The sequence below is a fragment of the Nyctibius grandis genome, chromosome 17 (assembly GCF_013368605.1).
Source record: "Nyctibius grandis isolate bNycGra1 chromosome 17, bNycGra1.pri, whole genome shotgun sequence".
In the NCBI taxonomy this organism is placed as follows: Eukaryota; Metazoa; Chordata; class Aves; order Nyctibiiformes; family Nyctibiidae; genus Nyctibius; species Nyctibius grandis.
This window is the reverse complement of record NC_090674.1, coordinates 9,061,313-9,080,542: the sequence shown is the minus strand read 5'-3', so window position 1 is coordinate 9,080,542 and position 19,230 is coordinate 9,061,313. Positions and strand designations below refer to the sequence as shown.

Sequence of the window (19,230 nt, the reverse complement as noted above, 5' to 3'; positions counted from 1 at the left end):
CAATTCCTGCTTTGCTTTAACATGCTAGTTCTGACTCTTAGTAAGTAGGCACTTGCTTTGACTGAGCGTTCCCTCCCTGTCCCATTCTCACCCGCCTTCTGTATCCACAAAAAAAAAAGGTATCGTCCGTTCCCCGAGTGTTACAGTTTGCATTTTACCTTCCCAGGCCAACCACGGAGACCACCACGAGGGTCGCCACTATAGCATCCCACTGGAGGAGGTGAAAGCTGTGTTTCCACACGGGCTGCCCTACCGCTTCCAGCAACAGGTACTTCTTCTTAGAGCACGTTTGTAGGGAGGGGAAAGAACCGGATCCATCGCGTAACTACGGTGCTTTCCTGTTGGAATAGAGAGAGTGACGTGCTGCAGTTATTCCTGGTCCTTACTGTTACTTCCTACATCTAAAAGATACCAGTCAACCTAACCAGAATAGTGGCAGAACAGTGTGAGGATTCATTAGGCAATATTCTATGCAATATTTTTCATCTCTAACTTCCGAGGACATAATAAATTACAGAAGTATTTTCCAGTTACTTTTCTGTATGAAACAGGCTGTCCCGTGAAATAAGTTTATATCAGCAACAAAAAAAAGTCGTCTTGATTTCTGTTGTGAGACAGATCATGCTGTGGCTGGCTCAGGTAACACAGACCCAGCCCACGTGAGTTGGGGAACAGATTTCGTAGCTGTGAGTTAGCAGTTCTGGGTGGTTGACTTGACTCATTCACAGGCCAGTCGGCGTCATCTCTGGGAAGGTGAGGGCACAGCTAATCCTGGAAACCATTTCCAGGCACACAAAGGACGAGAATGTCATTAGGGCAGTCAGCTCGGTTTCACCAAGGGAAAGTCATGCTTGATAAACCTCTCTGATGATATGACTGGCCTGGTAGAGGAGGGGAGAGCAGGGGACATTGAGGCCCTGCACAGCACCAGAGATGGAGTCACGTCAGGAGCAGCTGTAGAGCGCCAGCACCCGGCTTCTTGTTCACGTTCTGTTCCTTTTCTCAGATCAAGACCTTCAATGAAGCCTGCTTGATGGTGCGAAAACCAGCTCTAGAACTTTTCACTTACCTGAAAAGCTCCAACTTGGCACACCCAGCTGTCAGATACGTGATCTGTATCTTTTATCACTTACTTGATGGTAGAATGCGAATTATAGAATCACAGAATCATTTTGGTTGGGAAGGACCTTTAAGATCATCGAGTCCAACGTTAACCCAGCACTGCCAAGGCCACCACTAACCCATGGCCCTCAGCACCACATCTACACGGCTTTTAAATCCCCCCAGGGATGGGGACTCCACCACTGCCCTGGGCAGCCTGTGCCAGTGCTTGACAACCCTTTTGGGGAAGAAATTGTTCCTGATCTCCAATCTAAACCTCCCCTGGGGCAACTTGGGGCCGTTTCCTCTCGTCCTATCACTTGTTACCTGGGAGAAGAGACCGACCCCACCTCACCACCCCCTCCTTTCAGGCAGTTGTAGAGAGCGAGAAGGTCTCCCCTCAGCCTCCTTTTCCCCAGACTAAACACCCCAGGTCCCTCAGCCGCTCCTCAGAAGAGCTGTGCTCTAGTAATGCAAGCAGGTGAGGTTACACAGATGTGGGTGATGTTTTCATCCTGTGCTGACCACAGTGGTTTAGTCTTCAGGAGGGGGTTCTACCACGTCTGTTGTCAGCAAAGCTAGTCCGAGAGGTTCGTGAACCTCTCATATACTTTTATCTTGAGCCAGATTCGGCTCATGACACAGATCCATAAACAGGGTTTTCAGCACAACTAAGGGAATGGGAATCATCAGCTCTGATGCAGTGGGGTGGGAGGATTCAGAGAAGGAACTCCAGGCTAGGTTCGCTGCTGAACAAAAGCATGACAGAACACCACCCCTGCTTTTATGACCTTTGAAATTCCTTGCTGCCTTTTGCAAAAGAATTACAGTCAAGTAGAAATTGAAGTGGGTTTTTTTGGAGACTTTCCTTGACAGTCCACATTGGAGACGGTGAGAAAGGAACGGGGAAGACCATGACTCTGTGTCACGTGGTTCACTACTGCGCAAGGCAAGGCTGGCTGGTGCTGCACATCCCCGACGGTAAGAACCCCGATGCTGTCTGTGTTACTACATGAGATCCACTTGCTGATCTGGAAGATGCTCCTTCAACTGAAAGGTGTAGGGTAGGCAACAGCAGCTTTGTTTTTTCTTAGAAGGCTTATAAAGCACAAACCCCCAAAATAAAGTAGAACATAATTAGTTATTTTCTCATGCTCTCAGGTGCTTATAGTCTTTTTTTTCCCCCATTAACGAGTGTGACATGAGACATTGTGTGGGGCTGTGTGACCTCCACTGTTCTCAAGGGAGAGTCTTGTCCATCAACGAAGGCACTTTTCTTACCAGCGTAGCAGAATAAGAGATACAAACACACACCCCACCACCCAACTCGTACAATTATTTTGACTTCAAAAAAAAGGCAACTGTTTTCTTTTGCTTACAGCTCATCTCTGGGTGAAAAACTGCAGGGAGCTTATGCAGTCTTCCTATAACAAAGACCGGCTCGATCAGCCTTTGCAAGCATCTTTCTGGCTCAAGAACTTCAAAACCTCAAATGAGCGCTTCCTAAAAGAGGTTTGTAGAGCCTGTCCAGTCGTTTTGGTCAGTAGCTCAGAACTAACCCCCAGGATCACCTCTCAGGGACTGCACGTGCTTCTGGTCACTGAGCACCTTGACACGAATTCTAGATTTGCTCATTTTTGAGAAATGCTTCAAAGAATCAATGAGGTTGGAAGAGCCCTCTGGGCTCATCGAGTCCAACCATTGCCCTGACACCACCATGGCAACTAGACCAGGGCACTAAGGGCCATGTCCAGTCTTTTCTTCAACCCCTCCAGAGATGGTGACTCCACCACCTCCCTGGGCAGCCCCTTCCAATGTCTAATGACCCCTTCTGAGAAGAAATGCTTCCTGATGTCCAACCTGAACCTCCCCCGGCCAAGCTTGAGGCTGTGTATAGGCTCGTGTATTGATGCATGCGCTTGTACCGCATACGAACCCACAAACTGCCCTTCACTGGAATTCAATTTCTGTAGAAAAATAAGTACTTTGAAATCCCCCGCTGTGGGATGGCTATTTGCGACAAATACTTCCCCTCAGATTCTGCACTAGTCTTTAACCCTGGCAAAGAACCAGGACTCTTGCCATCCAGACTTGCCAAGCTGCCTTTGCAGCTTGTAGGTCCCCGTTTAATTGTAGTTCTCTTCCTGCAGATAAAAACACAAAAAAAATACGTGTGGGGCAAACGAGAAAGCACGGAGGAGGGCAGACCGCTGGGTGAAGTGGTGGAGCAGGTAAGGAACAGCAAGTGCTTCTGGCTTTGTCTCACCTTTTATTAGAAGATCCCGTCATTGTGGTTGTAGAACAAAGTGCTTCTAAAGGTCTTACAAATACCAGTTCTAGGAAGTGAGAGGTGTTTCCTATCAACAAGGTGGCTCCAAAAAAACCTTGTGGAAGAATGTGATAGATTTGTAAAGGAAACTGTACAGAGAGCTTGGGTAGAAGCACGGATTAGAATGTGGAAGTTCCTACTACTTTGACACGCAGTCCCTTAGAGCAGGTTGCTCCTCGGAAAGGAACAGACTGTTGGCTGTTGTTTTATCTTCCTTCCCCCTTCAAAAGGGCCGACAGTGCCCCAGGGTGCCAGCATGATCTATGAACAAGAGAACCAACCTGATTTACGTGCCTTTTCCTACTTAAAGGGTTTAGCTCGCGTGAAAAACGCCAGCGACGCCGTAGGGGTTGTGCTGAAAGAGCTAAAGCAGCAATGTCATCTCGGCTCATTCCGACTTCTCGTGGCGGTGGACGGCGTCAACGCGCTCTGGGGAAGGACTACGTTAAAGAAGGAAGACAAAAGCCCTGTAAGAAGTGATCTGCTCTGATGATTTCTGCATTCCTGCTGGAAGGGAGAGCAAGGGGGAGGGCGTTCGATTCATTTTTAAGGCCTGTAGTAATCCCTGAAAGACAGAATCACAGAATCAATCAGGTTGGAAGAGCCCTCTGGGATCATCAAGTCCAACCATTGCCCTGACACCACCATGGCAACTAGACCAGGGCACTAAGGGCCATGTCCAGTCTTTTCTCAAACCCCTCCAGAGATGGTGACTCCACCACCTCCCTGGGCAGCCCCTTCCAATGGCTAATGACCCTTGCTGAGAAGAAATGCTTCCTAATGTCCAACCTGAACCTCCCCTGGCAAAGCTTGAGGCTGTGTCCTCTTGTCCTATCGCTGGTTGCCTGGGAGAAGAGGCCGACTCCCACCCCGCTACAACCTCCCTTCAGGTAGTTGTAGACTGCACTAAGGTCACCTCGGAGCCTCCTCTTCTCCAGGCTAAACACCCCCAGCTCCCTCAGCCGTTCCTCGTAGCTCAGACCCTCCAGACCCTTCACCAGCTTGGTCGCCCTCCTCTGGACTTGCTCCAATGTTACGTTTGGCTTTGCTAGCTTGGAGGGACCTGCAAAATTCCTGATGTGTTTAGCCTGTTTTTAGTGCAGAAAGTTCTCAGGAAGAAAAAAAGCATGTGTGTGTCTTGTTAAGAGTAGGAAAGGTCTGGGCATTTCTCTGTGTAACACTACTAAGGCTGAACGCCAGAGTGCTAACTCAAAGCAAAGAAAAAAATACACCTAACTGATGCAAATAATCTTGCCAGTGTCATTTAAGGTAGGGGAGGGGAATTTATGTCTCATATAGAAACTGCCGGCAAAAAAAAGTGATGCAGACAATCTTCCCCAGGTTTCTCCAGAGGAGCTGACGCTTGTGTACAATCTGAGGAAGATGATGATGAACGACTGGGTGAGTTTTTACTACACGACTTTTGACAAGGGATGGAGTGACAGGACGAGGGGGAACGGTTTTAAACTGAAAGAGGGGAGATTGAGATGAGATCTGAGGAAGAAATTCTTTGCTGTGAGGGTGGTGAGAGCCTGGCCCAGGTTGCCCAGAGCAGCTGTGGCTGCCCCCTCCCTGGCAGGGTTCAAGGCCAGGTTGGATGGGGCTTGGAGCAACCTGGGCTGGTGGAAGGTGTCCCTGCCCGTGGCGGGGGGGTGGGAACTGGATGGTCTTTAAGGTCCCTCCCAACCCAAACCAGTCTGGGATTCTGTAAGTTCAGTCTGCGTCTTTGGGCGCGTTATTCTCAGCAATTCCAGCTACACACCGATAAGCACAAAGCTACAAATCTAACATCACCCGAAAGCCATTGATAGGTAAGAATGACACAGTTAATGCCAGCACTGGAGACACCAGCTGTGCGTTCCCTGTGCTGCGTGTGTCCACGGAGTCACCAGGGCTAACTTAGGAACATTTTAATAAGTCCTTTATATAGAATTTTGGAATTGAAGTAAAGATCAAAGAAGACAATACCTCACTTGTTCAGAATCAATCCGTAACTACTTCACAAACACTACACTCGCAGCGAAGAGGGTTTCTAATCTCCCTTTCCTTTAGAGCGGAGGTGCCGTTGTGACAACCCTCAGCCAGACCGGCTCGCTCTTCAAACCCAGCTCTGCCTATTTGCCCCAGGAGCTGCTGGGGAAGGTGAGCCTGGGCCTCTCGGGGTTTTTTTTTTTTTCTTCCCTTGGGGGAAAAAAGAAATCCAGGTTTGGGACCTGCGTTCGGGTTGGGGCGACAGACTTCGCTTTAGCCTCTCTTCATATCACAATACGCCTTTATTCTCCTCTGAACTAACCCTGTTTGAGCCCCTACGCGGCCGAGCTGCGCCCCCCGCCCCCGGGCAGCTCCCGCGGGGCCTCACCCTCCGCCTCCCCCCCCAGGAGGGCTTCGATGCGCTGGATCCCTTCGTCCCCATCCCGGTCCCCAACTACAGCCCGCGGGAGTTCGAGAGCTGCTACCGCTACTACCTCGATCGCAAGTGGCTGCAGCACGACCAAGGTCAGCTCCGCGCCGGGGCGGGGGGGAACGGACCCCGCCGACCGACCGGCCTCCGAGGGGGCGGCGGGCCCGGGGGGGTCCCCGGAGGAGGCCGCACCCCCCCAATAACGCACCTTGTGTCTCGCAGCGCGCACGGAGGACGGCAAGGAGGAGCTGCGGTTCCTGAGCGGCTCCAACCCGCGGCAGCTGGAGCGGCTGGCGGGGCCGCTGTAGCGCAATAAAGGCCGGAGCGGCGGCGGCTCCTCCCGGTGTCGGTGTCCGGCTGCTCGGGGGGTGCCGGGGGGGGCGGGGCCCCGGCGGTGACGCGCGTCCGGTTTTCCCGCCACGGGTGGAGGGGCGGGACGCGCGTGCGCGCTGGGGGCGCGGGGCGCGATGCCGGGGGAAGCGGTGACGCTGCAGCTGGGGCAGTTCGCGGGCTGCGTGGGGGCCCACTGGTGGGGGCTGCAGGTGCGTGGCGCGGCGGGGCCGGGGCGGTGCGGGGTGAGGGCCGGGACTGGGGCGGTGCTGGGCGAGGATCGGGATCGGGGCGGCGCGGGGTGAGGGTCGGACCAGGACCGGGGCAGCGCAGGGCGAGGGTCGGGACCGGGACCGGGACCGGGACCGGGGCCGGCACCGGGGCGGGGCGGAGTGAGGAGCAGGACCGGGGCGGCGCGGGGTGGATATCGGGACTGGGGCTGGGTGAGGACCGTGACCGGGATCGAGGCAGCGCGGGGTGAGCGTCGGGACCGGGGCGGCGTGGGATGAAGACCGAGACCGGGGCCGGCGCGGGGCGAGGGTCGGGACCGGTGGGGCCCAAGGCGCGGGTCTGACCCGCTCCCCCCGCAGGCCGCCGCCCTGCGCAGCCCCGCCGAGGCCGCCGAGCTCAGCCCCGCCGCGCTGTTCCGTACCGGGCGGGCGGCGGGCGGCCGGGAGACGCTCACGCCGCGCCTGGTAGCGCTGGAGCTGAAAGGTACCGCGGGGCGGGGGGGGAGCGGGGCGGGCGCGGGGCGGCCCCGCCGTGACCGGCCTCTCTTGCAGGCGGCGTGGGCGCGGTGAGCCCCGGCGGCGCGGGCCCGGAGGCGCCGGTGGCCTGGTGAGTGCGGGCCGGGGCCGGGGGCGGCGCGGGGGCCGCCGGCAGCTGCCGCCGGTTTGTGTTGCAGGGACGGGGAGGTGGCGGCTTACCTGGAGTGCGCCGGGGGCTCCGCGCCGCGGGACGCCGGGCGCCGGACGGTGAGGGCGGGCGAAGCGGGGCCGGGGGGGACGCGGCGGCTGCCCGGACCCTGCTGAGGGCGGGACAGAAGGACCGGGACAGGCTGGAGAGCTGGGCCCGTGCGAACCGCATGGAGTTCAGCAAGGCCAAGGGCAAGGTCCTGCACGTGGGTCGGGGCGATCCCAAGCACAAATCCAGGCTGGGAGGAGAATGGATGGAGAGCAGCCCTGAGGAGAAGGACTTGGGGTGATGGGTGACGAGAAGATCACCATGAGCCGGCAATGTGCGCTGGCAGCCCAGAAAGCCACCCGTGTCCTGGGCTGCATCCCCAGCAGCGTGGCCAGCAGGGCGAGGGAGGGGATTCTGCCCCTCTGCTCCGCTCTCCTGAGACCCCCCTGCAGTGCTGCGTCCAGCTCTGGGGCCCCAACAGCAGAAGGACACGGAGCTGGTGGAGCGAGTCCAGAGGAGGCCACGGAGATGATGCGAGGGCTGGAGCCCCTCTGCTCTGGAGACAGGCTGGGAGAGCTGGGGCTGTTCAGCCTGGAGAAGGCTTCGGGGAGACCTTCTAGCACTTTCCAGCACCTGGAGGGGCTACAGGAAAGCTGGAGAGGGGCTTTTGCCAAGGGCATGGAGTGACAGGACGAGGGGGAACGGTTTTAAACTGAAAGAGGGGAGATCTAAATTAGATATTATAGAATCACAGAATCGTTTTGGTTGGAAAGGACCTTTAAGATCATCGAGTCCAACCGTTAACCCAGCACTACCAATAGATTAGATACTAGGAAGAAATTCTTTGCTGTGAGGGTGGTGAGAGCCTGGCCCAGGTTGCCCAGAGAAGCTGTGGCTGCCCCCTCCCTGGCAGTGTTCAAGGCCAGGTTGGATGGGGCTTGGAGCAACCTGGTCTGGTGGAAGGTGTCCCTGCCCGTGGCAGGGGGGTTAGAAGTGGATGGGCTTTAAGGTCCCTCCCAACCCAAACCAGTCTGTGATTCGATGATTCTATCATGGACTCCATGTGGGTTTACTTCACTCGTGGCATTTGCTTTAACTCCCTGCCCGGTAACACGCGGGAGGCCGAGGCAGAGCATCACGTAACAGCCGTACTGGGCTTTTCCCGTAGGAAGATGCTTCCTCTGACGTAAAGGGAAGGTCCAGCACTTCACTTCAAGGTGCGTGTGCATTTTCTGTGTGTTACTTCTTTCTGTTTTGTCCGGTTTTTGGCTTTGGTTGACTTGCTGGGATCAAAGAGTTCCCAAAAGGTAGAACAAGCCCTGTGAGAGCAGGGTGATGGTGGACAGTTTGGCAGTGAACAAGCACGAGGGAAGATGGAAAACCATGGGATAAGAAGTCTTTGCTTACAGAAGGATGGGTCTAAGAGCAGCAAATAGATTAAGAAACTGGACAAGATAAAAAGCTGGTTTTGGTTTCTTTATTCAAGGGGACGTTCGGAGTTGAAAAGACCTTCACTCTTCACATCCCTCTCGTTCCAGGCGCATCTCGTGCCCCAGGCACATCTCCTGCCCCTTCGCGACTCGCTGTTTCCCAGGAAGTTTACTCAGGCGGCAGCGTGCAGGTCTGGTCCGATTACCTCAACGTCCACTTGCATCCCAAGAGCGTCTACGTCATCCGTCAGTACCTGCACGATGGGTACGTCCGAGAGGTTTGGGGCAGAGTCTGTTGTCCAGAACAGGAGCTTAGTTTTGCCTTCAAGGAAAAATGACGAGGGGATAGAAAAAGCTTTTTTTCCCCTTTTTTTTTTTCTTAGAGACTGTGGTTGTCTCGAAGCTTTTGGGCAAGGTGAAAGTCTCCTGCAGGATCCTGGCTGCGTAGAGGAGTTGGAAGATAGGTTGCACTTCTATGTTGAAGAGTGTGATTATCTGCAGGTTTGAAGCTTCATCTAAGCTCCCTTTTCTTTTAAGGAACTTTCTGTTCAAGATTAAGCAGAATTTCAGGTGCTGCCGTTGTTTTACACAGGGATTTCAAGTCCTCTGTGACCTACACAATGGATTCTCGGGAGTTGGTGCGAAGGTGACAGAACTGCTCCACGATGAGTATTCGGGAAAAGGAATCCTGACCTGGGGCTTGACTCCAGTCACGAGCGATGAGGAAGTAAGTAAATAATGGAGGAAAAACCAGGACCAGGCGCCGCTTTCGTGCCCAGTCTGGATTAGGCCCTTTCTGGTTTGTATCTTTAAGATCGTAATGGTTGGATTTTTTTTTTTCCTCTCAAGGATTGTCAGAAGAATTTTTACAGGCTGATGAATGCAGCCCTGGGAATTGTCCATCTCACCAGTCACAGCTCGCTCTTCTGTCCCCTGTCGCTCGGTGGGAGTCTAGGAATCAAGCCACAACCTCCCGTCGCATTTCCATATATAAACTATGATGTAGGTACCGTACAGAAACAACCCCCACCTTGGCTGGCTCTCTGCTTTTTCAGATTTATCACTATTTCAGCAATGGTTTTTCATCATGGTGTTCTAAGCAGAGAAGATTATTTTTCCTGCTTTTTCACTGTTAGCCGAGACTTCGCTGCCAATGTTTCATTCCCATAAGTTTTTCATACTCTTAAAAACATAAACATGTTTCTTTTTTTGCGGTTGTTCAGTTGCTGTATTGCCTTCAGTTTTGGCACTGAAAAAAAATGCTTTACTGCATTGCTTCTCCTATGGAGACAGGCTGAGAGAGTTGGGGCTGTTGAGCCTGGAGAAGAGAAGGCTCCAGGGAGACCTTCTAGCACCTTCCAGCACTGAAGGGGCTACAGGAAAGTGGGAGAGGGGCTTTTGACAAGGGCATGGAGTGATGGGACAAGGGGGAACAGTTTTAAACTGAAAGAGGGGAGATTGAGATGAGATCTGAGGAAGAAATTCTTTGCTGTGAGGGTGGTGAGACCCTGGCCCAGGCTGCCCAGAGAAGCTGTGGCTGCCCCCTCCCTGGCAGTGTTCAAGGCCAGGTTGGATGGGGCTGGGAGCAACCTGGTCTGGTGGAAGGTGTCCCTGCCCGTGGCAGGGGGGTGGGAACTGGATGGGCTTTAAGGTCCCTCCCAACCCAAACCAGTCTGTGATTCTGTGATTATTCTTCACGTGCAGAATATGTAACTCAGCCTTGTCTGAGCACTAAGCAGCTGCTGACAAGAAAACTGGCAACAGCATTTGTCAGCAAATCCTTGCTTATCCAAACCCTGCAGTAAGCGTTAAACACAGCCTCTACAAAAGCACAATTTACAATGTGCTTACGTTAAATATACCAAAATCAGTTAAGGCACAGGTGAATTTAACTTGTCCTCTAACTAACTCCCCCATTTGTCTCCCTCCACAGGCATCACTGAACTACCACAGCAGCGCGATTCTGGCAGCAGCGCTCGACACCCTCACCGCTCCTTACCGGCTCTGCTCCTCGCAGGGCTCTATGATGCACCTTGCCGAAACGCTTAACTTCTGTGGGAGGAAGGTAAGGACAGAGCAAAGAGCCACCTCCCCTCCTTTCAGCTCCACCTGAACTGCCGTAGGCGAGAGCTGCTGTTCTGCTCCGCAGCCAGGACATGAGGAGCGTGTTGTAGATCGTGACTTGTCACCCCCTCTCTGACTCGTAGGTCGTGGCTGCGTGGGCTTCTGTTCCCTTTCCTGCCCCACACGGCTACTCGCTCGCCGATACTTTGTGTGCCTACCAGGAGGACGTGCCCTGGAAGCTTCTGTCTTCGTGTAGGGAGCAAAAAGTCAGCTGCTGTTTTGCTCAGTCTGTTGTGCTACGGGGAATTCACAAAGAAAGTCACATCAGGTAATCGGCGTTTGAACCGCACCGTTCCCTTCAGAGCTCTGGCTCAACAGCAACGATTCCTTATGGAAGCTATTGACAATCCTTCTGTTAGGAGTGTCAGCTGCATGGTGGTGGGGGGAAAAGTCTAGTGATCCAGCCAGTTAGATGCTGGTGAATGGAGTTAAATCCAGTTGGTAGCTGGTCACAAGTGGTGTTCCCCAGGGCTCAGTATTGAGGCCAGTTCTCTTTAATATCTTTATCAATGATCTGGATGAGGGGATCGAGTGCACCCTCAGTCAGTTCGCAGATGACACCAAGCTGGGCAGGAGTGTTGATCCACTTGAGGGCAGGAAGGCCCTACGGAGGCACCTGGACAGGCTGGATCACTGGGCTGAGGCCACTGTGTGAGGGTCAACAAGGCCAAGTGTCGGGTCCTGCCCTTGGGGCACAACAACCCCACGCACCGCTACAGGCTGGGGGAAGAGTGGCTGGAAAAGGACCTGGGGGTGTTGGTCGATGGCGGCTGGATATGAGCCAGCAGTGTGCCCAGGTGGCCAAGAAGGCCACCAGCATCCTGGCTTGTGTCAGCACTAGTGTGGCCAGGACTAGGGCAGGGATCGTCCCCCTGTGCTCAGCACTGGTGAGGCCGCACCTCGAATCCTGGGTGCAGTTTTGGGCCCCTCACGACAAGAAAGACCTTGAGGTGCTGGAGCGAGTCCAGAGAAGGGCAACAGGGCTGGTGAAGGGTCTGGAGCACAAGTGTGATGGGGAGCAGCTGAGGGACCTGGGGGGGTTTAGCCTGGAGAAAAGGAGGCTGAGGGGAGACCTTCTCGCTCTCTACAACTGCCTGAAAGGAGGGGGTGGTGAGGTGGGGGTTGGTCTCTTCTCCCAGGCAACAACTAATAGGATGAGAGGAAATGGCCTCAGGTTGCCCCAGGGGAGGTTTAGGTTGGAGATCAGGGACAATTTCTTCCCCAAAAGGGTTGTCAAGCACTGGCACAGGCTGCCCAGGGCAGTGGTGGAGTCCCCATCCCTGGGGGGATTTAAAAGCCGTGTAGATGTGGTGCTGAGGGCCATGGGTTAGTGGTGGCCTTGGCAGTGCTGGGTTATCGGTTGGACTTGATGATATTAGAGGTCCTTCCCAACCAAAACAATTCAATGATTCTTTGCTACCTACTTTATAACAAAACAGCTAAAAGCAGCTGGGTCACTGCCATTTTTCAGTCAAGTCCCCTGGAAAACCATGAACTGATTTTCTTTGCAGCAGCTGTCGAGGAAAGCAGCCCGCTTCTCCACTCCACATGTGCGACAGCACTGAGGAGATTCTGCAGCGTTACTTACACACCCTCTTTCCTGGGGCATTCAGGTTGGTACCAGTCTTTTAACTGGCAACTGGAGGTAGAGCGAGTTGTGGGTAACTATTCCCCTTCTTCCTTACAGCACATCCCATGTGCTCGAGCAGCCGTGTCATACCCTGCCTCCGTACCCCCAGTTTTTTTCTCCTCTTCTGACCAGACAAGGTTTCCTCCAGGACAAACCTCCCCATCATTCCTCAGCAGGTAACAAGTGTCCCTTAAACTGACTGTGCAACAGAAAAAATCATGTCAGGGCAGTAGGGTCTAACAGAGGTAAAAGAGAATTATTTAAAAAAAAAAAACAACCCACTTTTGAGTGTTTGTAGGGCAAACATGAGTGTTAATCAACTCTTACGCTACACTGAGTTGACCTAAAGCAACTGCTTGTGAGGTGGAACAGGGTGGGGTAACAAATGTTGATTGGTATATTTAAATGATGGTGTTTTTCCCTGCAGCTGTTGAAAGCATCCCTGTCCTAGCAGCCCTGCAGTCGTCACCCGTTCTACACACGCTCCTCTCCAGCTTATACAAGGATCTACAGAAGCTGAACACGCGGCGGTGGCCCAGCTTCTTCTCTGCCGGCATTGAACAGGGTGACTTCCAGGAGGCCTTAGAGGAGTTAAGAACTTTATCTCAGTGCTATGAAACAGGGTTTGAAGCAGATGAATCTGAAGATGAAGCAGATTCAGACTAACTCATCTTTATTACTAGAGAGAGTGGAAGGAAGAATCTCTTTTAAGATCACTTTCAAAATAAAGGGAATGGCTTTAAAGATGGCCCAACTGCTACTTTCTTTTCATTTTGGCAAAATCCTGTTAACAAAGGCTGGCGTAAGTTGTCCAGCTCCTCGCAGTTGTGTTGTAAAGGAGGAAAGCTGCTTTTTTGGGGGCTGTTTTTTGTATGTTTGGTGGGGTTTTTAAACTTTGCAAAGTGAATTTGCTCTGTCTGTCAGAGGAAGACCACACAATAAATACAGGATTCAGATTGTAACTTTCCCACGTACAATCGACACAAGGGGAAAACTTACAAAAAAACCCAAATCATGTGTTTGTTCCACATGAGAACAGCCATCTTATGATACAATATGTACATGTTCTTTTCAAAGGCTGGTGGCCCCATCTTCCCCGTGGAGTGAGGTCAGTGTCCACAAGCATCACTTCTGTCCTTTCACTGTTGAACCACGTAGGTTCTAGAGGATGTTCCCACCCTCACACCTTCCTTCGTTCCTTCAGTTTAATACAGATCTAGAAGTGCAGCTTGTTAGAAGTGTAGCAGGAAAGTGAACCAAAAAAAAAGGTGCTAACTTAAGTACCTGTGCAAACATTTTTCCTTTACCCACAGCACCTGTCTAGCAGCAAACTGGCAAACAACTCTCCTTCTGAGGCAGTCAGTAGTTTAACAAGGCAGAAAAACCTTAGTCATCAGGTTCTTCCTCAGAAAGCAGAAGATCTTTATCTGACAACTGGTCTGTGTTACTGGTACTAGTTGCATCCTCCTCATCTTCAGAGCTCCCATCACAGGACGTATGAAATAGCCTCATCAGTTCTCTGAACCTGTGGGATACCTGAAGAACAAGGGAAATCCAAGAAGACTCGTGACTTAAAAGGTAGTAGGAAATGGAAGTTTCATATTATGAAGTTCAAGGTGTTTTGTGCTTTCACATTAAAAAAACCCACAGTCACATTTTATGTGAGATTCAATCATAGAGGGAAAGAGAAATGGAAGAGCACTGGGTTGTTGTTTTCTTTGGAAGAACTATGATTTGTGGCCAGCAGGACTAGGGCAGGGATCGTCCCCCTGGACTCGGCACTGGTGAGGCCGCACCTCAAATCCTGGGTGCAGTTTTGGGCCCCTCACGACAAGAAAGACCTTGAGGTGCTGGAGCGAGTCCAGAGAAGGGCAACGGGGCTGGTGAAGGGTCTGGAGCACAAGTGTGATGGGGAGCGGCTGAGGGACCTGGGGGGGTTTAGCCTGGAGAAAAGGAGGCTGAGGGGAGACCTCGCTGTCTACAACTGCCTGAAAGGAGGGTGGGGTGAGGTGGGGGTCAGTCTCTTCTCCCAGGTAACAACTAATAGGACGAGAGGAAATGGCCTCAGGTTGCCCCAGGGGAGGTTTAGGTTGGAGATCAGGGACAATTTCTTCACCCAAAGGGTTGTCAAGCACTGGCACAGGCTGCCCAGGGCAGCGGTGGAGTCCCCATCCCTGGGGGGATTTAAAAGCCATGTAGATGTGGTGCTGAGGGCCATGGGTTAGTGGTGGCCTTGGCAGTGCTGGGTTAACGGTTGAACTCAATGATCTTAAAGGTCTTTTCCAACCAAAATGATTTTATGATTCTCTAACATTTAAGATTCTACTGATTTGCAGGTAAAAAACTGGTGGTTTAGAAGATTCCTAGGCAGTGATGTGGGGAAGGTTAAGAGACAAACTCCGACAGATTCCTTGTATTGAAGTAGAAGGCTGAAGACCCCAGCAGCAGTCACTGAAACACTCCTGGTACCAAATGTCAGGCTAGACTATCGATGGTAACGTTGTAAGGACCATGGCAGTCAGGAGTTTTGGCTCCACCAGAACAGATCAGGGTTTGGTTTGGTTTCGTTTTTTTTATTTGCAATTGGGATTATTCTTCTATGATGCAGCATCAAATTAAAGTTTGGGAGACTAATGTGACAGCAGACCTCCACCTTTCCTTCCTTGCCCCCGACTTCCCCCGTAGCAGATGCAAGCTTTTCCATGCCAACCCCTCACCTCACTGGCAGTCTTGTTGCCCAGTTTCTGCGAGATGGCATGGAAGGTTTCCAGATGGGCTCCTTTCTCCTGACAGGTGGTAAGGATGACTCTGTCAGCCTCCCTGCAAAACAGGACAATAGTTAGGACAGCAGCCAAAACCAAATGCTGACACACTTCAACCGCCACGAGCCCAGTGGGTTTGTTCCTTTACTGCTGCTCCCACCACCAATCACAGGATGTATCTTTAAGCAGAGCTACATTTAACCTGTTTTTAAGCTTTTTGAAGGAGAAAAAAAAATGCTTTCCCAGCCTGAAGTACTACAACAATTACACTGCCACAAGCAGACAGTATTTCTCATAGGACTGAGATGGAAGCTATGACAGAATGTGGTTAGAGGGAACAAGGCAGGAATATTCAAAGGGGGCAGAGGACATTAGAAAGTGGGAATACGAAATTAAAGGATTCTCTCTAATATGAAGCCAAAATCAGAATGCACAAAGGACATAAGATGCAGCTCAGGCAGATATACCTGGTCCAGAGAACAACCTTCTCTCCAGTTGAGCTGACTTTGCTGTTCTTCGCACACACAGTTGCTTCTGTGACTCGCTGCTGCTGCTGCTCCTCTTCCTTTTGCCCCAGGGAGGCAGGAACCACTCTATATTCTACCTGCTCAGAATGCTGATGCACCTGGAAGCAGTTGTTTGCATTTGACTTTAATCTGCTCTCAGGAACATTTCCAGTGCAGCCCGTATCATCTCTTTCCAAAGTATCAGGGGACTGTGAGCTGCAGCTCTTACCCACTGGTGGTTTTCTACTCGGCGTTACCCAGCCCTGCTTTGCTTCAGGTTTTCCTTCCAGAGGCAAAGGTGGTCCCTCAAATTCTTTCACACCTAATTTTGAAGCATGACCAGAGAGAGCGAGCTTATCTGATGAATCAGAATGAAGCCCTTCAGTCTGACACAAACTCTTGCCAGAAGAGGAACAAGGTCCCGTTAAACCTTTCACTGTAGCAGAACGAGAAGACAGCAGCAGATCTCCGCTCGGCCCAAGGGAAGCATCTGCATTTCCTTGACCTTGCTGGTTTAGTCCCTCACTCTCACTTCCCACAGTGCAAGGGCAGTTTTTGGTTTCTTGAGGTAGTTTTGGAGTAGCTTTTTGTAGAGGTGTCCATCTCGGGCCAGTGACAGAGGAGTCACTGTCCTTTGCAGTATTCCCAACTCCTGTGTCTTGAACCTGGTTATCGGGCAGTGCAGCTTTTTCAGAAGATGCGTGGTTGCCAGAGACGATCTTTCCTTCCAGGTGAGATCCTGGTAAGAAACCCAAACAAGTTTAGACTAGATGTTAGTAAGAAAAACTTCTGGAGGCTTTATTAATTTACTTTTTAAGAGTGTTTTCTTTTTTTTAAATTATTCTAGGGCATAACGCTGTAAAGGAGAGCACAGTTTAGGAGCAGCTTTATAATTTTATCTGCAGTTTACCCATCCTGTACTTCAAAGAAGACACTCTGCAGACCGTTTTCTTCACCGTTGTGGGTTACTACAACCAGCTGCTGTGTGAAGAAGTGCTGAACACATGAAAAAACTTAAGTGTGTTGCACCAAAACAAAATTTCTCAATTTAAATCACCAGATCTAATCAGTGGGTTGTCTCCAACAGGTGCATTAATTGAGATGTGGTTACTGAAGGAAAGAAGAGATCTCTTGCAGGTTGTTTATCCTGCAATAATCATGTTTCCCCGTGTCTGTACCAGACTGAAGGAAAAACCAAGTAACACGAAGGAGATAATTTAAAGGAAGATTAGAGAGGAAAAAAACCCAACACTATCATGGACTGGTAGACCTGGGATTTGGGTTAGTAGGCTAGCAAGAGAAGCTTAAGTGGACCAATCATTCTGAAAAGGGGAAAATAGTTATCTAGTCAGGAAAGCTTTTTTTGAAGGGAATGCTCTGGACAGATGCATGTTTAGAGCATCCAGAGTGGATGAACACAAGGAAAAAAATGAAAAAAGATTATCAGAAGTTCCCATATCTCAATAAATTCACGTTAGGAAGTTCTATATCTCTTTTCATTTGTGATGAATGACATTCCTGTCTGTACACAAGACTTTCACATACCTGAAGCCAGAGAGTCAACTTTACTAGACAGGGTTTTTGTTCTGCTCTGGACATCCTCTCCCTCATCTCTGTTCTCCAGGTTTTCTTCTGCAGGTTCCTTAGACATTCCAGAATCCTTCCCTTCAGGCTGAGGACTTGATTCTTGTTGAACAAGGCTGGCAGTCAGCTCTTGAGAATCTTTATTTTTATAAAATTTGTTTTCACACACCTGCAGATCAATATATAGGCATACACTTACCGATGGGGTCTATCAATCCAAACCTAACACCTCGGCCTTTGCTTCCAAAGCATTCCTTGTCCCTCACAAAGGCTTCGATTTGGCAATATGTTTGCATATAAAAAGCTGAATCTTTTAAATTATTATTATTATGAACAGGCACTGTTCTTTTCACATAGTGGCCACACAAGCATCTTCCACTAAAAAAGCTTATTAACTCGAAAGAACATCAAAATTAACACTATTCAGCACAGCAAGGAGGGACAGTAGAAAGTGAGGAGATGGACAGGGGAAGGCCAGGTAGTGCAGTCAGAGCTCTGGAGACACTACTGGTCACCTTCCGATTTACTTTCTTCCTCAACACATGATTTTGGAGACATAAGGATGGAGGCTGGACAGATCATCACAACACGGGGACTCTTGGCAGGACTCTACTTTCCACTCACCACTCCAATGACTTGGCCTATCAACTAACCTTACTACTACAATGGCTGCAGGTCCTCCTTTTGCTTTTCTTTAGCTTGAGATCGCTACTCCCTTCATGGCAGGAACATGAACATTCCTTCATCCCATCTACCCACTCGACCTCCTGGAAACAGACATACTCCAGCTGACAAACGTGCACGGTACACAAAGATGACAGTCAGGGGAAGGTTAACCCCCAGGTGAGACAGGAAGGGCTGAGCAGCACTCTGTGCACACCCAGAGAGAATTAAAGCGATTATGCTGCTAGCGAGCAAAGCACAGTGGAAACATTTCAATCCCTTTTCTTCAAATCTTTTTAGGCTGTTGTCATGTCTCTTGATAAGACACATTTCTCCTCATGGGCATGCATTTGCTCGGAGTCCAGATACGTAGACTAGTGAGATACCCCAGGCCCACCTTGTCGTTGTTCTGGCCTCCGATCTCTTTACGCTTCTTATTTTTTGAGGCTGCATGCATCTTGGGTGGTTCATCCTCTTCTTCCACATCTGGCAAAGAAACCTCTTCAAACCCATCAAACTATAAGAAAAGAAACACACAAAACCTGCTCTATCATGATAGCTCTTCAGCAGACCAAACTTTATTTTCCTCATGAAATTTCTGAATATTGAGAATTCCAGGATAGGACAAGTTTAGGATGAGAGGAAATGGCCTCAAGTTGCACCAGGGGAGGTTTAGGTTGGAGATCAGGAAAAATTTCTTCACTGAAAGGGTTATCAAGCATTGGAACAGGCTGCCCAGGGCAGTGGTTGAGTCACCATCCCTGGGGGGATTTAAGACTAGTAGATGTGGTGCTGAGAGACATGGGTTAGTGGTGGACTTGGTAGTGTTGGGTTAACAGTTGGACGCCATGATCTTAAAGGTCTTTTCCAACCAAAATGATTCTAAGTTCAACTGTGTTAGAAGAGACATGAATGCTGTAAAAAAATTTGACAAGTTTGCTTCAGTCCACCAACAGCTATCCCACCCTGCTGCTTCCCTCTCTGGAAACTGAGCCTCAATTTGAGTTCTTCAAGTTCAAACACGTCTAGTATCTCTGCTTTTATCTTTTCTGGTCTTGGGGAAAAGATTGCTCCACCTTATATTCCTTCTCTTCTGTCCAGTTGATCTCCTCAAAATCTCCCATGCGGCTGGCTGAGGGCCGTAAGTGATCAAAGAAAATGGAGAACTCATCCTGCAAGTGGTCGTGTCCTTTCAAGAGTTGCCACATTTGGGTCTTCAGCTGAAAAAGAGAAATCCAGAGAAAATGAGTGTTTCATTCCATGTGGTCACATTCTTCTCGGAAGGATTTCTCAAAGTGGAACATCAAGGCTTATTAGACCTCCAGCATGGAAGTTTATGTTTGCATTGGTACTACTTTATGAATATTCTGAGATCATTCCACATCCAGCTATCAAGTTACCATAGAAATATCCCTCCAAAATTCTAGGCAGACTCTGTAGGAGGCACTAAGCTAAAATTTCACCTGC

The 19,230-nt window shown here is 50.6% G+C and overlaps 3 protein-coding genes across 8 annotated transcripts in view; 2 read left to right on the top strand and 1 right to left on the bottom strand.

Moving 5' to 3' along the window:
• The window catches only part of DAP3 (death associated protein 3), a 173,903-nt gene extending 167,728 nt beyond the window's left edge, over positions 1-6,175 (top strand). For all 3 annotated transcript variants that reach the window (XM_068414771.1, XM_068414768.1, XM_068414769.1), the window contains exons 4-13: positions 167-268; positions 1,007-1,115; positions 1,990-2,082; positions 2,483-2,613; positions 3,252-3,332; positions 3,741-3,899; positions 4,772-4,831; positions 5,483-5,572; positions 5,809-5,926; positions 6,054-6,175. In XM_068414771.1, the coding sequence (XP_068270872.1) occupies positions 167-268; positions 1,007-1,115; positions 1,990-2,082; positions 2,483-2,613; positions 3,252-3,332; positions 3,741-3,899; positions 4,772-4,831; positions 5,483-5,572; positions 5,809-5,926; positions 6,054-6,139 (1,029 nt within the window). In that variant the 3' untranslated portion in view covers positions 6,140-6,175. The remainder of the gene's footprint in view (positions 1-166; positions 269-1,006; positions 1,116-1,989; positions 2,083-2,482; positions 2,614-3,251; positions 3,333-3,740; positions 3,900-4,771; positions 4,832-5,482; positions 5,573-5,808; positions 5,927-6,053) is intronic.
• Positions 6,176-6,298: 123 nt separating this feature from the next.
• MSTO1 (misato mitochondrial distribution and morphology regulator 1) lies at positions 6,299-12,992 on the top strand. Of its 2 annotated transcripts, none has more exons than XM_068414494.1 (14): positions 6,299-6,373; positions 6,752-6,875; positions 6,944-6,998; positions 7,066-7,135; positions 8,233-8,281; positions 8,603-8,759; positions 8,878-8,995; positions 9,087-9,221; positions 9,344-9,496; positions 10,428-10,559; positions 10,702-10,886; positions 12,133-12,231; positions 12,306-12,424; positions 12,676-12,992. In XM_068414494.1, the coding sequence occupies exons 1-14, from the start codon at positions 6,299-6,301 to the stop codon at positions 12,912-12,914; spliced, it is 1,710 nt and encodes a 569-aa protein (XP_068270595.1). In that variant the 3' UTR covers positions 12,915-12,992. The 2 variants fall into 2 exon arrangements, with proteins under 2 accessions (XP_068270595.1, XP_068270594.1); XM_068414493.1 differs by having other exon boundaries at positions 12,130-12,231.
• The window catches only part of LOC137671137 (GON-4-like protein), a 30,735-nt gene continuing 24,409 nt past the window's right edge, over positions 12,905-19,230 (bottom strand). Inside the window, exons 25-31 of one of the 3 annotated variants that reach the window (XM_068414490.1) lie at positions 18,840-18,983; positions 18,161-18,280; positions 17,754-17,867; positions 17,062-17,269; positions 15,478-16,255; positions 14,966-15,068; positions 12,905-13,784 (exon numbers count right to left, since the gene is read on the bottom strand). In XM_068414490.1, the coding sequence (XP_068270591.1) occupies positions 13,635-13,784; positions 14,966-15,068; positions 15,478-16,255; positions 17,062-17,269; positions 17,754-17,867; positions 18,161-18,280; positions 18,840-18,983 (1,617 nt within the window). In that variant the 3' untranslated portion in view covers positions 12,905-13,634. Of the gene's footprint in view, positions 13,785-14,965; positions 15,069-15,477; positions 16,256-17,061; positions 17,270-17,753; positions 17,868-18,160; positions 18,281-18,839; positions 18,984-19,230 lie in introns of those variants that run through there. The other 2 variants (XM_068414491.1, XM_068414492.1) reach the window with 2 other exon arrangements.

Coding starts and splice junctions, on each gene's coding strand:
- MSTO1 (XM_068414493.1), top strand. CDS start 6,299: ATGCCGGGGGAAGCGGTGACGCTGCAGCTGGGGCAGTTCGCGGGCTGC. Junction 7,136..8,232: donor GGGACGCCGGGCGCCGGACG/GTGAGGGCGGGC, acceptor CTTTTCCCGTAG/GAAGATGCTTCCTCTGACGT. Junction 9,222..9,343: donor CAGTCACGAGCGATGAGGAA/GTAAGTAAATAA, acceptor TTTCCTCTCAAG/GATTGTCAGAAGAATTTTTA.